The following is a 17,486-nucleotide window of genomic DNA, read 5'->3' as shown; positions in this document are numbered from 1 at the left end:
TGAAAAGGGGCACATAGTGGGTGGTTTATTGAGTGACTGACTTTGGGTTTCATTGCCTTAGAGCAGAAGGGAGACCAGTCAGTGCCTGTGCCCTTGGTAGCACGATGGGCATTGTGTTGGACTCATTCTGAAAGGCCCACAGCTTTGTCAGTGTTCTGCTGCTTACTCTGTGATGCCTTTTAGCCTCAGTCAAGATCCCTGTCAGAGAGGAATACCAGTCTCACAAGGTTGTTGAGATAATAACAACTTACAATTCTCTCTGGTCTTTACAAAATGCTTTCTTCAGAACCTTTGTGATGTGAGAAGAACAAATATCACCACACCCATTTTATTGCTGAGAAAACTGAGGCCAGAAAGGTGGCAGAGGTGGGGAACCTGTGGCCTCTAGGCCCTCAAGTGCAGCCCTTTGACTGAATTCAAACTTCAAAGAACAAATACCCTTAATAAAAGGATTTGTTCTGTACAACTCGCACCCGGTCAGAAGGCTGCACCCAAGGACCTAGAGGGCCACATGTGGCCTCAAGACTGCAGGTTCCCTACCCCTGTTAGTGACTTGCCCGTGGTTGCATAACCATCCAATGTTAGAACAAGGATTTGAACCCAGGTCTTCAGGTACCCCAGTTCAGCACTCCTTCTGCTACACTTTGCTGCTCTTTGATTATTTCTAGTAAGAGTCTCATGGTTTTGTTTTTTTAATAGGCACTCAAAGTAAGGCAAGCGGATATAACCAGAGAAACTGTCCAGAAAAGTGTCTGCGTTCTAAGCCAGCTGGTAAGAGAACTTGTCAACTCCTTGAAATCCATGAGAAAGGGAATCCTTGAGAAAAGTCAAGACTTCTGTCAGTCACCATATTTGCCAGGGTCTGATTATTATACTTGCCTCATTGTCATCTAGCGACTTCACACTTATGATTAATACCTCTCCCATTTTTTCACCAAAGGGTGAGAATTGCCACTGGTTTCCCAGCAATTAACAGATTTAGTAAAAAGTGGAGGAGGAGGAGGAGTTAAAGTCTTATGGGTAAATTTAGCTAAAATGGGGGGTTTGGTGTTTTTGATTTTATCACAGATTTTTACTCATTTATTTCTAAGTATTCCAAGCACTGTACTAGGCACTTAGGACAGAAGGACAGAGCCACCTCATTCTGCAGTACTTTTCAAGGGCCTTCTGGGTACAAGGTGCTGTGTAAAGTGTGGAGCATACACGGTCAAGGATGAAAAGGGGTCTTTGTTCTCCTGGAAACTGATGAGTGAATCCATGACCATCAAAGAAAGAGGGCACCAACTCTGCCCTCTAGGAGTTTGCCGTCTAACAAAGGGGAAGGCCTGTGGACAAGAGATATGCAAGAAAGTACACTCAGAGTCATTTCAAAATGCTCCTAATAGGGGTAAGGAAAGGCCCCCTATAAGAGGCATCACTTGAGGAGGAAGCCAGGGATTCCAGGTGCAGAGCTGGAGGCCCTGGGAGAAGAGCACAGGGAGGGGGAGTCAGGGCCGGGAAGGCCGCTTCCTCGGCCACGTCTTGAGTCTGGTCCAGATGTAGATCCCTGACCAGGACTGGGCCAGGTTGATCAAACAGTTCTTACAGGGGAGTGTAGGGGCATCTTGCCACTGTCTACTATTCTAGGTACCTTCCAGTGGTCCTGGGTACTAGAGGGACAGCCTGGCTTAGGATCCAGCTGGGGGTGGTCACCTTCCCCAGCTCATGGGTAAAGAGCTGAGCAGGCTACAGTTTCCCCACTCAGACCCATGGGGCCTTTATCTTTCTGAGGACCTCTGGAGTCTGGAGCGGACCATTGTCTCACTCCTGGGGCAGCCCAGGGTCTCTGATGTCCCAGTGCCCAAGTCCACCATATCTGGAGATCCTGGGACATAATGTGAGCCATAGGCAGTTGGGTAGTAGAGAGAGGTGTCTTATCGCTGCCCTTCCTGCAGTGGTGGGCCATTCATTGGATACATAGCTGCCACTTCAGTAGGCACAGGAGTACAAGAAGGATGATGCGTCCAGGTCCTGGCTGCCCAAGCATCCACCCACAGACACCCCTGTCCTGTCACAGGCTTTGAGGACTGGGAGGGAGCTGGAGGGCCCCTACTTGGCCTTCAGGTATCTTTCCTTGTTGACTGCTTCCCTTTGCACCATGACCAGTCTGGTGGATGAGGTTTTTGTTCTCTGTTGGAGGAGGAGGAGGAGGAAGTTTTTGGTCTTTCCAAGTGTATTTTTTTGCTTATCAAAGTCCAATGCCTGGTTTATTTTATATTCCTTTTTAGTATCATGAACCTAACAACAATTAACAAACTTGAACATTTCCCCATGTATAGAAAACCAGAACAAGAGAACAGCATGTGAGACCAGGAATTGTCACTAGATCCAGCTGGTCTTTTAAGTCTAGCTCAGATTTAACAGTGTCATTCCAGCACTGCCCTGCCTACTTCTGTCCCCTTCTGAACTTCCTTCTACTCTCTGGTGTGGGTGTGTGGTGTTTTGGTTTGTTTTTAATGATTCATTGACATTCTCTACTCTTCCTTTTCTGGCATCCCAACACAATCCGCTGACCCCTCTCTAACTCTTCCCAAAGCTCTCCTTGTCCCAAATACAGTCAAGCGAAACAGATCCACACACTGGCCCTCCCTGCATCCATTGCCTTTCTGCCCACAGGTGGGAGATGAGATTTGCCATCACGGTCCTCTGAGCAGGCTGTGGTCGGTCATTGCATTCATTTGAGCCCTGAAGTCTTTCCCATATGCTTTCCTTAACAGTCATTGTCTCTCCAGCCCAGGATGTGCTCTTCTCCCTTGTTAGCAGGTCACCCAGGTTTCTCTGAATCTACCCCTTTCATCATTCCTCATAGCTATTAGTATTGAATCATATTCATGTACTCTCACTTATGTAGCCATTGCCCTTTTAATGGGCTCCCACTTTGTTTCCAGGTCTTTGCCACAACAAAAAAGTGCTGCTACAAATATTTTTGTCCATATGGTTCCTTTCTGCTTTTATTTGATCTCTTTGGGGTGTATGCTTAGCAGTGGTGTTACTGGATCGAAAGTATGCACAGCCTAATGATTTGGGGGTGTAGTTGGTTCCTCTTTGCTTTCCAGCAGTTGTTGAATCAATCTACAACTCTTTTAATATCACACTCATGTTTCTGTCATGTCCCTCCCAAGAGCTGTTGTCATCCTTTTCTGTCATTTTTACCAATCTGATAGATGTGTGATGAAACCTTAAAATTGTTTTAATTTGCATTTCTCTGTTACTGACTGGAGTCTTTAAAATGATTGTTAATGGCTTGCCTTTCTCCTTAAAACTGTCTGTTCATATCTTTTGATCATTTATCTCTTAGGGAATTGCTATTTTTCTATATTCGTATGAATTCCCCTATACATATTTTGCATATTAGACATTTATCTGGGAAATTTATTGCAAAGATTATTTTCCCAGTTAACCTTTTTCCTTGTAATTCTCACAGCATTGATTTTGTTTGTGTAAACCTTCAATCACAATTGTCCATGTTTTTCTCCTGTGAGCCTCTCTATTTCCTATTTGATCAAGAACATTTATCCATGGTTTGTAAAAGGTATCTCCTTCCTTGCTCCTCTGATTTGCTAGTAATGGGATCTTTGTGTCTATGTCTCCTGTCCATCTGGAGCTTATTGTAGTATATTGTCTGAGGTGCTGATCCAAACCTTTCTGCAAGACCGCTTTCCAGTTTTCTAAACAGTTATTGTTGAAGAGTGAGTCTTTAATCCAGAAGGTGGAATCTGTGGGTTTATCTCCTGAGCTGTTAGGTTCAGCTGATGACCCTGACCTACAGCAAAGCCTAACCGGGCTAGGGTTAGGGTTGAAATGGGAAGAGGCATTACCAGGGCTTACAGTGAATCCCCTTCACTTACCAAGGAACATGGATGTATACCCTCTCTTATTACTCTTTCCTAAAACCCTAAACTGCAGGCTAAGGTCACCCCCTTTGAGACGTACCAAAGAGGTTTAAGTCAAACCCGTGAGAGAAGCAGAGAAGTGTGCTGTTTTTCTCTAGTGAGCATCTGGACTAAGACCAGTAGGTAAATAAATACAAAGTGTATGCACATACCTCCATGCGTACACATGCATGCACTCACACACACATACAGGTTCACATCCAGAAAAAGGTCTCTCAAAGAGAATCTACATTTCCATTTTGGATGAGATTATGGAATCTCTAATAAAGGACAGGATTACCAGAAATTAGAATATCATCTAATTTGGACAGGCAGTGTGGTTCTATAAGGGGAGACATCACTTCTGCTGTTGCTTTGACGTGTTGCATAAAGGCTCCCAGGACCATCGATGCGGCTGTGGAATTGCTGATGTCTTAAAATTCAGCCCTCTTATTTTTTTCAAATAGATTTTTATTGCTATCTTTAGTTTTCACGTTACCTGGATGTCCTCCTTTGTCTCTCCCCTTCCTCCCTCTCACAGAGCCATCCCCTGTAAGGAAGAATTTAAAAAGAAATGAAAAGAGGGAGAGGAAAAAAAGGGAAAAAATCTGACAAGCCACCTCCCCCAGCAGAAGAAACCCACCTTCCCCCTTCCTTGTCTACTCCTTCTTTGGGCCAAGATCGTTTTCAGTTGTTTTATGTCAGCCCCCTTATTTTGGAGCTGCATCCGTAGAGGCCCAGAGGAGTGAAGGAACTCGCCCAGGCCTAGCCAGGTCGTCAGTGGCTGAGCCAGGAGGCTGCTTGGTGGCCTCCCTGCCCTCTGATTGATTGATGGTCTCTTCACTCTCCAAGCCATCCTTCACACACCTCAAGTATCATTCTGACCCAGATTCAGGCTTAGACACAGAGCCACTCACTTTGCTGCTCAAGAAGTTTCAGTAGCCACAGGGAGAAATGCAAACTCCCTCCTCCTTTGGACTCCAGGCTGTCTTTCTTGACTGAACTCCTGTTACTCAAGCCTTCTACCTGCCAGCAAGACAGATAGACTTCCTGTTCCTCTATATGGCGTTCCATCTCAGGGCAAGTCAAAGCAACAAGCATTAAGTGCCTGATGTATGCCAAGCACTGAGCCAAGCTCTGGGGATACAAAGAGAAGCAAATGACAGTCACTGCTCTCAGGAGGCTCCCAGTCTAATAGGAGAGACAACATGTAAACAACTATGTACCAACAAGATACAAATAGGATAAATGGGAAATCAACCCTGAGGGAAGTTGAGAAGATCAAGAGATTAAGAAGGACTAGGAAATGCTTCTTGTGGCCAAGAGGAACTCAGCCAAGCCTTGCTGGAAGGCATAGAGGAGGAGGGAGAGGCCCAGGCAGGAAAGAGAGAGAGGCCCAGGTGGGGAGGAGGAAGAGGCCTAAGCAGGGAAGAGGGAGAAGCCCAGGCAGGGAGGAGGGAGAGGCCCAGGCATGGAGGAAAGGCTTTGCACACCCTCTGTGCAGTGCAGCAGTACTGGAGGGGAAGGAGGACTGAGGAAATTGGGAAGGTAGAAAGGAGCCAGCTTGTGAAGATCTTCAGAAGCCAAACCAGAGTTTCTGTTTGATTCCTTAGATAGGAGAGAATCTATTGGAGTTTCTCGAATGGCAAGCAGTGGTGACGGGGTCAGACCTGCACCTTAGGGAGATTGCTTTGATAGTTGAGTGGATGGTGGACTGCAGTGAGGTGGGACCTGAGGCTGGCAGACATGAGGTTGTGAGGGGCCTGCATCAAGAGAATGCCAGCGTCAGAGGAGAGAAGTAGGCATATTTTAGAGAGATGGAGATAGAATCAGCTGGGCTTGAAGGGGCCTGATGAGATATGGCACCCCAGAGAATATTGGCCTCCCTTCCGCCCAGGACAGAGCCACCTTCTGTAGGCTTTTCTGGATCTCCACAATCAGCCCAGCTGCACTCCCCATACTTAAGTGTATAGTTTATAATCTTCTCTGCTGTTTAAGGTGTGTGCAGGGAAAGTCCTGCTTAAGGGCAGTCCTTAGCCCAGTCCCTGCACCTAAGTCTATGCTCAATAAATACTAGTCTCCCCTGCAGTGTACTCCTTCCTCAGATAAATGAGGAGGAACCAGTTGGTGCATTTTATTAACATTCTCAAAAACTTGGGAGATAGCATCAGAGCTTTTTTCTTTAAACCCCTGTCACAATGGAATGCTTTACCCTTCATGGACAGAAAACTGACTTAGAGGCTGGAGGCCGAAGGTGTAGATTAATGGGTATTTCTTTAGCTAGGAAAGCCCAGTGATTTCCACAAGATCAGTAGCAGGATTGGTCTTCTTTGGCATTGTTCTCATTGATCAGGAAGTGTCTAGGGTACTCCCCAACTTTACCTGCTACGTCCATCGGGACTAAAAGGCCTCAACCTGTAGAGAGAAACTTCAGAAAATTCTCAGTGAGCATGAGTGTGGAACTTCAGGATGAGCAAATGTGAAGTCCTGTAGTTAGGGGGAACTCTACTGAGAGCTTGGTGGACTCTGTCCTTAGGAAGGGATCTGGGACTTAGTGTAGATTGCCCAGTGCTTAGCATGGTGGCCTGGGTATAAACAAGGAGCTGGTGACGGCATCCCTGTGCTAGACTGTGGCCAGGTACCAACAGAATTTTCAGGGAGAGTCTAGATGAGACAGCCTGACGACATAAAACACCTTAGTGTGACCACATTGTGTGCAGTTCTGATCACATCATGATCACACCTTAAGAAAGATCCAGGAGCACTCCAGGAAGAAGGTACCTAAAGCGATGGATCCAGGGGCTGGAGAGAACACCAGAACTTGAGGTTTTTGGGGACGTCAGTGGCCCCCTATTCAAACTCACCCCCAGAAGAATCCACATTAGAACCCACCTGACTAGTGGTCCCCCAGCCTTTGTTTGGGAATCTCCAGTGAGGGGTTATCCATCACCACCTGAGGCAGCCCATCCTTTGCGAGCTCTGATTAAAAGTTTTTCTCCCCCTCGAGCTTAAATCTGCATTTTTGTTCCACTTTCACCCTTGCCTCCTTGTTTTTCCTTCTGAGGCCAAACATTACAAGTCATCTTATCTGTGAGAGACCTTCAGATACTTAAAGACAGGTCTCATGTCCCTCTGGGTCTTCTCTGCTGAAGCTGAGCCTCCAAAGGCCCTTTGGTCCATCGTCAGGTGACCTGTATTCATGCTTTATCTTTCTCTGGGAGTTCTCTCATTTATAAGTGTCTTTCCTAAAATGTGGCAGGGCAAGGGAGGGGGAGGTCTGACCACATCAGAGTCCACTGATTTCCTCCTTCCTGGAATTGAGCCTTTTGGGGGCTACCATAGCACCCTATTGGTTCATATTGAGGCCAGAGTTTACCAGAACACCCAGATCTTTTTCAAACAAATGGGATCTCTAACTCTGCCTCTCCCATGTTGATGAAATCTCCTCCCTTCTTTCCTAGCTGTCACTTCACCTTAGAAACTAAGAATTGTGTTTGCCCTCTCCATAACTCCCCCACATCAGTCACCAGTTTGTTGTCTTTGTTAGATTTGAGCCAGATTCTGATAGAACATTCCCCTATTCTTTCAGGATAACTTTGAATTCTGCTGTCATGTTTATCAACCTCTCTGAATTCCTTCACTGACAAAAATATTAAATAATACTAGTTCAAGGACTAATTGTCGTGGAACAGAATTTGTTATGTCTCGTTACAAGAAGGGAATCACAAATACAGTGTGGAAGGGAACATGGGGTAGCCTGGGCAAAAAAAAAAAAAGTTTTGAATGTTCATTATGGACCATAACTTACTATAAATCAGCACTATAAAGGTAGTATTTTTAAAAAGAAACAGTCAAAATGAAACTGTGATGGAAAATGACATATAAAAGGCAAGAAATAATCATTCCCTTTTATAACAAACCCAGTTACTATTACATGCAGTTTTGATCTGTACATATAAAAAGTGGCCTACCATGAAGTCTTTTTCTTTAAAAAAAAAATTAACAAAAACAAAATCCTTGTAACAAATACGCATAGTCAAATGAAACAAGTTCCTACAGGGCTAAAAAAGATGTCTCTATGTGCACCCTGAGTCCATTCCCTCTTTCTCTGCCAGGAGGTGAGTGGCCTGTTTCATCATGGCTCCTCCAAAGTCATGATTGGTCAGAGTTCTTAAGTCTTTCAGAGTTTTTTGTTTGGGATAAATGGTTCTCCTGATTCTGCTCACTTGAGTGAAGTAAGCTTTTATTCATGCAGGTTTCCCAAGTTTCTCTGAAACTATCTTCTCCATGAAACCTTTCTCCTATTACTTCTTCATGGGGTCAGAGTGGAGCCTAGGTTCTTGATGACAGAACAGAGAGCAAGTTCAGACAGGTCTTACCGGGCTAAGGCTTCAAGGGGCAGGCTCAGGGAGAGACTGCAGCTGTCAGCTGAGAGCCAGGGTAGCCGTGGCGTTGGACATAGCAGATCACTGGCCAGCTGTCCCCAGGGTCCTGAGGTGCTTTGGCTCTGGCGTCTTCCACACCTTAGCGGATGGCTGACGGTCTGCATCCCTAAGAAAATACCCACACAAATGACATCACACATTCTCCCTGTGCTACAGTGATGGACTGGACCGAGGAGGGTCCAAAGAAGAGGAACCAGCACTGAGCTGTAGGCTTTCAATGGAGCCCTCCCATGTGGCACTCCATCTTCTGCAAGGCCTGGAATTTTCCCCCTCCTCATCTCTGCCTCTGGCTTCTTCAGGTCCCCCTGATCCTGGTGCCTTTCCTCTGTTGATTACCTCCAACATCCCCCAGTTGTTCACATGTGGTCTCCTCCAAGCTCCTGGAGGCCAGGGACTGTCTTTTGCCTTTCTTTGTGCTCAGCACCTGGTATATAGTAGATGCTTAAGAAATGCTAGTTGACTGACCGTCTTCAAGAAATACATGAGCATTTATGAAGTGGAAGACACAGGGCCCTGGTTTCCATGAATTGTTTGGGAAATCACATTAAGTGATGCCAAGAGAAAGGTTGGCCACATGCGGGAAGGTGCTCTGCCTGACAGGAGAGCCCAGCACTATGGCAGCTCAGCTCAGCAAGGCAGGTTGTACCTCGGTGACTCATTGGCTCTATTTTGAACATCAGCCTTGGCTTTGCAGAAAGAAGGGCCTGGGATACTGGACGACCTTGTGAGATCCCTTTCATCTTGTGACACTGTGGGAAAAAATGTAGTTCATTTGAAATCTCCTGTTTTCCCTCCTCTTCATTTTTCCTCCACTTTTGCTAATTCCTCCCTAACAATGTTTTGTTTCTCCTGCAAGCCTCTCTATGGTTTACTCCAAGCAAAACTTCAGCTCATTACACACGCCTATTTTGAAGAGAAGGATTTTTCCCAAATTTCAATCCTGAAGGTAATTTTATAATGTGCATCTATATACATCTGTAGGTGTGTTCTGTTGAAAACGTTAAATTAAGTGGAGGTGTGTTTGTTAGCCAAGGCCCTGGCCCAGAAGAGAAGTGGTGAGCCGCTGGACACCCCCTCTGCAATGTGCAGCTCCCTTGTGCTCCTGAAAGCCAAGCTCAGTTAGCTCCTAATTAGGAATAATTAAGTAACTAAAAAGAGGATTCAATTTGAAGAAACCCCTGATCACAATGGATCCCTGAAATGGTCAGATATCTCTGCTGTGCTCTGCTTCTTAGAATGATTCCTTCTGTAAGGGAAGGTATTGGGCAGTATCTCTGGCTGTCAGTTCAGCTCCCATCCCCCACAGGCTAAAGCCAACCATCATGCAGCTACTTCCTGGAAAATGAGGCATCAGTTTTCTCGGAGCAGAGCCTGGCTATAGCATTGAGCTCCAGCTCCCAAATTCAGATCTGCCACTGACTTTTACTGCAGAGCAGTGATTGTGCCGCCGGGCACCCAGACTCAGTCCTGCAGAGGGGAATGGAGCAGAATATGAATTAGGAGTTAGCGCTGGGCCAGGAGGAGGGCTGCCTTCCCTTTGCCTTGCTCTGTGGCTCTGAGCTCTTTCTTGGTTCTGGTTTAAGAAATAAAAACAAAACCAGTGCTCTTAGTGAAAGGCCATGGGGGAAGGGAGATTGTAAAGCAGGGAGCTTGTGTTGTCTTATTAAACTCCTCCAGTATTAAATAGCCATTTTCTCCTTGTCCCTCCTTGATTCTGCACTATTTCCAGTTCATAATGTCCAAAATGTCATAATCACTCTCCCTTCAAATCTGCATTTCCTAGGAACTCTATGAACATATGAATAGTTCCTTGGGAGGAGCTTCCATAGAAGGGTCCCAAGTGTACCTCGGTAAGTCAGCTTGGGAGGCCAGAAGAGACCCTCATGATTCTTGCAGGCTCCAATCAGCTGGTCCCAGGGTTCCCTCTTTCTACATGGCTTTCATCACCCGTATCTGGCTTTGGACAGACTTGCCTCAAATGTGCCTCTCTAGCCTCTATCTGCAGTAGAGAACTCTGTCAGGATGCTTGAACTGTCTGCAGTGTGGTTATCACCTGTACATTATCTATACATTATCTATGCATCGCATCACTTTTGTTCTCTGGGGATTTGCTGTCAAAGGGAAACTTCCTCATTCCCACATAGTCTTCCCCTGCCCACTTCATTCAGTTCAGGCTCATCATTACATATGTTGTGTGTGTATAAAACCTATGCAGGCCTAGTGTAGACAGAACTGCATAGAGTGTAGGTATAGACAGCATCTATCTAGTTAGTTACATATGTCTGTATTACCCTCTCTAGCCAATTAGAAGATCTTCAAGGGGATCAAGGACTGTCTTTATATAGTCCTGGGCCCAGTGGCTGTTCAATAAATCCTTATAATCAGTAAATATTTATTGAGTTCTCCTTTGATAATGGTAAGACGCTGTCTCAGTAGTGCAGTCTGCTCTCAACACCACACAGTCCCTAAAGCCATCCTTTAGGCAAATTCACAATGACACATCTTTTATGAAAACAAATTTTCTCCAAACTCTGTCTTTAAGTGATCATGAAAAGTTATCACTAGAACATGTTGAAAGACCAGAGTAGTTCAGAAAGGGCAGAAAGGGCAATGGATAAGCCAGGAAAACAGATCAGAATTGCATGCCTAGCTATACATTAATAAGATCATTTGCCAATTGGAAAAATGGCTCTAGAGACCCTACCACAGATCCCGGAATATCTGTTGCTGTTGGTCTCCCATGAAGCCTTGCCTCCGAGCCACGTTTATTTGATCTTGGGATGTTCATGCCTCTTTGCCCCCTTTCCTCTCCGCATGGCAGTTGGGGAAAGGGACACTCACAGATTGACTTCTTTTCAATGCAGGTCTTTCCCCACGAGATTTGGTCCTTCAGTTTCGACACAAGGTATGATTCTTTGTTGGGCTCAGAAAGTACAGAAGTAGGAGGCACTGTCCTTGCATGTATCCATTGGACAGAATGTAATACTTACTTTAAAAATATTGCTTTCTTCAGATATGGATCTAAAATTCCAGCCCCCCATCCCAGATAAAAGGGAACTCTTTGTTATATTTCTAGTTTAGCCTGAGTCATTTCTTTCATGATTTTTTTATATTCCTATCACAAATAGCAACCATTTTTTTCAAAGTTTTGTTAATCACAGACCTTCTATTAAGTGAGATATTACAAGGCAGATTTCATTCTTAGTCTTATATATAAGTGCAAAAAAAAAAAGAGGAAAAATGTGATAAGAGGACATACTCTAAGGATACAGAGAGCAAGCATCACCACCTTTTGTTACCCTCTAGGGTTATGCCCAGCTGTACGGCGCCATTTTTTTTTGGCCTTAGCTAAGCATCTGTGGAATTTGAGGTGCCCCCCCCCCCCAAAGAAGGGAGCCTAAAGATTGGAGTTGATGGGAAAATGTGAAACATCCATAATGATTTTTGTCTCCTGTCATTGGTGTAGGCATTAGGCATTTTCCACCCAACCTCTCTCCATTTTGAGGATGTGAATGTTGACTAGCTTGTTCCCCTGGCCAGTCTGTTGCTCTCTAGCCAAGTCAGCAGCTGCTGGCTTCCTCCCTGTAGCTGGGATGCATCACTTTGATAAAAGGCAGGAGCATTGAATAATGTATCACATTTTTAGAGGCACAAATAACCTTCGTAGCATTAGGTTAGCGTCTAGGTTAGATTTAATCTTTTTTTCAGCATAATTTCCTTAGGACTTTATTTGCTTAGCAACAGAAGTTGTATAAAAATGGGATGTTTCATAGCAATTGAAAACTAACCCCTAGGAGTGGGAATATGAGGTTGGGTTCATTTGTAATCATCTTATGGTTTCTTTTTTTCTTTCTCTGGGCAGGTCTTAATCCTATTTAAGCTGATTCTTCTGGAGAAAAAGGTGGGATTTGGAGGGCAGGGCATGGGAGAGTATTTAAAGTTTATTCTTTGCCTATTAAATAGCTTAGCCGGAATGAACCTAATACCTGGCAATGGAAGGGGCCTGTGGAAGAGGGTGTGTGCCCTTTGTTTGTAGATTTAATGCAGAAAATGAGGACTTTTTGATCTTTGAGGAGAGCAGGCGCTTGCAGGGCAGTGGCCAGTTCCATGCAGTTGCGTTTTATGCCACAACACAGGAGGTTTTTTTAATTAAACACCCATTGATGCTGATGTCAATATGCCCCATCTGTTTCAGCAGACATGCTTTCGTCGGTCAGGCTTGCTCACCAAGTGCCACCTGTAGCAAAGGCTGGAGAGAGAGGCTCATTTTTTCCTTGAGGGAGCCATGTTTCTTCTTCACTGCCGTCTTTTGTCTTCAGGGCTTCTTTCTCTTTGAGATTGGGTCTCCCTATCTCAGCCAGGCTGAAAGTACAACAGCCCCAGGAGGACCCAGTCCTACTGTACAGTAGCATTGAATGGCTCTGTTTCCAACCTGGGCCGATTCATCCCTCCTGAGATACTTTGGTGACCCCGTTCCCCAGGGCTTACCATATTGGTGCTGGATTTCCCTAGGGCCTCTGATTGTCTTTCCTTGACTGCAGCTCAGAATTCCTGAGCTCAAGCCATGGGCAGCCTCAGCTTCCCTGGCATCGGGGACACACCCAGGCCTATGCCACCATATCCAGCCTTTAGGTCATTCTTACAAAATTAGGACTCCTTTGGTGTGTGTTCCAAATACAAGTGCTTGTCTTAGCTGATATAAACAGATACATACCATCTCAGCAAGGAATAGCTTTCGACTCTGGAGCTAAGCACAGAGTCACTTGCATGGTGGAAATGCTGGAAGATCCAATAGAGCCTCCAGGATTGAAAAGTAATAAGAAAATTATTTAGGATATAAGAACATTGACACAAGAGACCAGTGTGATGGAGGCTGAGTAGGGACTCTGTGTGTGTGTGTGTGTGTGTGTGTGGTAACTCAAGTCAGTGGTGATTCTTTGCATTTTTCTGTCCATATGATACCTATTTACTCTTCTTCTGAACAAAAGAGAACAAAAGCTTTTGGGGGATAGCCTAGTGCAGAGCAGACTCCAGCAGCAGCCATAACAAATGTGGCTACTAACATATGATGTGGTTCTGCAGACAAAGGATAGCATAACCTGGTGTCTTTGGGTCCCTTTGTAAACATGAGTGTCTGCTGAGGGTGATGGGTGCTGAGCTTTGGCCACACCGCCCTCAGGGCTGGCACCCAGGCTGCTGCCTGGGCTCAGCTGGGCATCTCTGCCCACCAGACCAGTGCAAGAACCGGCAAGTTTTCCTAAGCTCTCTGCGGGAAACCGAGCTGGAAAATGTCCTCCCCCAAGGGAGTAAAAGTTGCAAAGCTACCCTGTCCCCTGGGCTGGCTCTCCCAAGTAATGTGGTTTAATTAGAGAGGAAACTAGGTCAGCCGAGCAGATTTGCTGCTTTGTTTTGCTTTCTGTTTCTTCCTTAGCTGATATCTCATTAGCCAGCTTTGTTTTAAGTTTGTTTTTTAATTGAATCTTTGTTTCTAATTTAAGCAATTGTGAATCCATTTCAGGTTCTGTTTTATATTTCTCCAGTGAATAGATTGGTAGGTGCGCTAATGACTGTGTTATCCCTTTTTCCAGGTAAGAGGGTCTTTTGGTCCCTTTTATTTTTAACTTCTAACAGACTTTCATCTAATATTACTATAAAAAACTCATTGGGATAAAACTGGTTTACATTCTTAATGTCATTTTAACATGATGTTTCCCTTTTGAGATTGTTTCTATTTTCAAACTGAATTTTTTCTGGCCTGTGTTTTTAAAAAGTTGAAATGTTCACAGTTATAGTTTATTGGGCCTTAAACAGCACCATTTCATCTTGCCTTTTCCACATCTTTTTTGCCTCTTGTACACTGCAGGCATGATAGAACATGGCCTCCGGGACTGCTCCCAGTACAGGCCTCGAAAGAGCCTGTCTGAGGATACGGGGCTCCAGCAAGCTCCCCCTCTTGCTGATGAGTACATTTCTGGGTCTGCTTCTGACATTTACAATACAAATTCAGGAACGTGCACCAAAAAGGTATCTGGGAACCACGGAGGGGATGCCCCAAAGGCAGATGGGATCCTGTCCCAAACAGCAAAAGATGCCAGCAACACACAAGCATCCAATGGCTCAAGCCAGCCTGTGAGACTTCCTGTGCACATGACCCCCGAGAAATCTGAAACTGAATGGGAGACCCTGGACCCTGGCATCTTAGAGGGTGCCAGCATGAAAGAAAGGGGACAGATGGAGCCTAAACAGATAAACTTCCTCCCGAGGGACCACGTGCCCTCCGAAAGCCCTCCAATCACCGTGCAGCCTCAAGCTAACCTGGGGCAGGTGGTGTTGGTGCCAGGACTCATCTCTGGTTTGGAAGAGGACCAGTATGGAATGCCACTGGCCATCTTCACCAAGGTAAGGTTCCCAGCATTCACAGTCTAGTCCCTTGAGTGAGCTTTGTATGGTGTTGAGACCGTCTTCACAAAGGCAGGTATGGCCCCAGCTCTTTGACGTCAGGCCACCTTTTGTGTGTCCAGGGAGCTCTGTGGCAGCGATCATTGTCTGGTCCCCATAGCCAGAGCTCCCAGCCATGGCCCACAAGCAAGAGCTCTTGTGACTCCAGAGAGGTTAGGAATTCAGATGTGAAGGCGACAGGCAGCCTCCAGGCTCTGGCCACCCTGCTCTAGGTTTTCTCCTGGATAAATGGCAGTGAAGGGACGTGGTGGATAGAGCGTGAGACATGGAGTCACAAAGATCCAGGTTCCAATTCTGCTTCAGACACTTACTGGCTGTGTAACCCTGGGTAGGTTACTTGATCCCTCTCAGACTCAGTTTCATCAGCTGGAAAGTGGGGTTATTAATAGCACCTGCTGCCCAGGGTTGTTGGGAGGATCACAGGAGACGACTCTAGAGAGCCACATGAGCATCAGCTGCCCAGATCACCCGAAGGGGCCTGCTGGTGTCCATCGGTGGCTAGAGAGATGGCATAAGGAATTGGCCACTGAGACCCATTGTGAGCACACGCCTGTGGCTGCTCTGCCCACACTGAGGAGCTGTGTGCATAGTGGCTTACCAAGGTCAGCTGCCCATAAGGGGGCCTTGGAACAGACTCAGAGCAAGCTGGCTCGTCTGGGAGCTTGTGGAGGGCAGGGCCTAAGAAGCACTAACTCAATATTTGGTGACTTGACTGTAATTCCCCCAAATTGAAGCTGTCCGTTGCTTTATGAGCCCTCTGAGGATAGGAATGACTTTGGGAGAGTTTCTCTTGTATCTGTCTTTCTCAGCTTATTAGGACTCTTATCTGTGTAAACACTGCCTGTTTACTGTGCAAAAAGTGAAGCTGTGTTTGGGGCCTGAAGTGGGGCCATTGACCTTGGCACCATGGCTTTCTTTCTTCCTCACTCCCAGGATTCTCCTCTTTGTGCTTCATTCCAGCTAGGCCAGTAAGTGAGTACCTCGCCAGGGTCAGCAACTACCAAATGAGCAGCCCCTGGAAGTGCCCTTTGGGGCATTGCTTCCAATGGGAGCAGTAACTGTGGGAAGAGGGTAACACTCTTCAAAGCTGCCTTTGTTGAGTATTTCCCAATCCTCAGGCTGGCATTCTCTGCTGAATAATGGTCTGGGAGAGGAGCAGGTGGTCAAGGGGAGAGGTGAGACCCTGGGAGGTGCCCACTTGGCTGGGAAGAACAGGAGCAGGAGCTGCCCTTCTGCTTAGGCCTTGGCTTCTCTGGAGCAGCCTTTGACAGGGTAGGGAGAGGCCTGGAGTGAGCTGCCATGGACCAGGCCTGACCCTGGAGCAGGCTACTCTCCTGTCCTCTTCCTCCTCCCTGGTTCCAGGTGGTACAGTCCCTGGAGGAGCCTAGGGAAGGCCCCCAAGGGCTGCTGGGCTTTGGGTGGCACTGTCTTAGAGAACTGTAGCTTCCAGAAGACCTTCGAAAGGCTGCCCCAGAACCCGCTGGCTTCCCCTGTTCGGGCATGTCCTTTGCTGGGGGCCGGGGGGGGGGGTGGTGCACCTTACCAGCTGACTTCATTTTCCAGCCTAGGTCTGTTTCAGTCCTTGCTGCACAACTCTCCAGCCATTTCCTTAGAAATTTTAGAATTGGTATTTTTTTTGCTATTTCAGTTCCCTCCGTAGAAATATTACAGTCTGCTGGCTTTTTGTTTTCAATTAACAAGCATTTATGGAGCACCTACTGTGTACCAGGCATTGAGGGGTGCTGCGAAGTGTACTTAACTCTTTAAAAATAAAAATCATAGTGAAGGCCGATTTTGCAAAACTAACCATTGTAAGAGCTTTTCACAATGAAAAATGCCAAGATTGACCATTAAAGTGCATTCAGAATGGGACATCCAAATGGAAATAGGCTAAGGTTTAATTTTGTACTTGATGCAATAAAGAACAAATGGATTCTTGGCCCAAAAAAATGAGACAGAGCTGGGGAGGAGGACTACCCGAGGCAGAAACGGCAACTCATGGGCAGCCTCTGAGAAGACAGAGCCGGTGTGGCTTTTAGCAGCACACCCAGAAAGTGTTGTTGCCTCCTAGGAAGGATTTATCACTAATGGACCAGGCCTGGTGGACCTCAGCTGCAGTCTCCCCTCCATGCCGTGATCCCTGTTGGACCAGGGACCTCTTGACTGTGCTCCAGAAGATTGAGTTAGCTCAGATTTCTTGTTAACAAACTAACCCTTAGTAATCAGTCAGCATGCATTTATGAAGCCCCTGCTGTGTGCTCAACCATGGTCAGTCCCTAATCTGGGCCTCAGTGGTTGGAAGAGTCCAACAACTGTTAGGGAGAACATCAGCATTGATGTGGACATTAGGAGGAAGACTGGAGAAGGAGACTGAGTCAGGCACGGAGCATCATGAGAAAGGAGAGAGGATGCCTGGTGGTCAATGGAAGATGGCTGGCCTCCAGGATCTAGGTGGGAAGAGGGACCCTCGGTGGCTGAGAAGTAGTGAAGAAACTGTCTTGGAGGCATTTTCTCCCTCCCTGAGAACAGTGAATCCCTCCTGAGAGAAGGGGAGCTAAGCCTGGAGAGGATTGTTTTCAGGAGTAGCTGATGTCCATGAAAGCCAGAGGAAGGGCACTAGCTTCTTAATTAAAGTTCCAGAGCCCCAGGAGCACAGGTGGAAGAGGTTGCT

At 46.2% G+C, this 17,486-nt stretch overlaps 1 protein-coding gene across 1 annotated transcript in view; it reads left to right on the top strand.

Moving 5' to 3' along the window:
- Nucleotides 1–17,486, top strand: part of AVL9 (AVL9 cell migration associated) — a 70,232-nt gene that overhangs the window by 30,363 nt on the left and 22,383 nt on the right. The window contains exons 4-10 of the mRNA XM_036738387.1: nt 700–771; nt 9,213–9,302; nt 10,140–10,206; nt 11,221–11,261; nt 12,219–12,257; nt 13,875–13,944; nt 14,220–14,755. Of these exons, the coding sequence (XP_036594282.1) occupies nt 700–771; nt 9,213–9,302; nt 10,140–10,206; nt 11,221–11,261; nt 12,219–12,257; nt 13,875–13,944; nt 14,220–14,755 (915 nt within the window). The remainder of the gene's footprint in view (nt 1–699; nt 772–9,212; nt 9,303–10,139; nt 10,207–11,220; nt 11,262–12,218; nt 12,258–13,874; nt 13,945–14,219; nt 14,756–17,486) is intronic.

This window comes from Trichosurus vulpecula, chromosome 9, assembly GCF_011100635.1.
Source record: "Trichosurus vulpecula isolate mTriVul1 chromosome 9, mTriVul1.pri, whole genome shotgun sequence".
NCBI classification, from domain to species: Eukaryota; Metazoa; Chordata; class Mammalia; order Diprotodontia; family Phalangeridae; genus Trichosurus; species Trichosurus vulpecula.
This window is presented reverse-complemented; position numbering and strand designations above follow the sequence as displayed.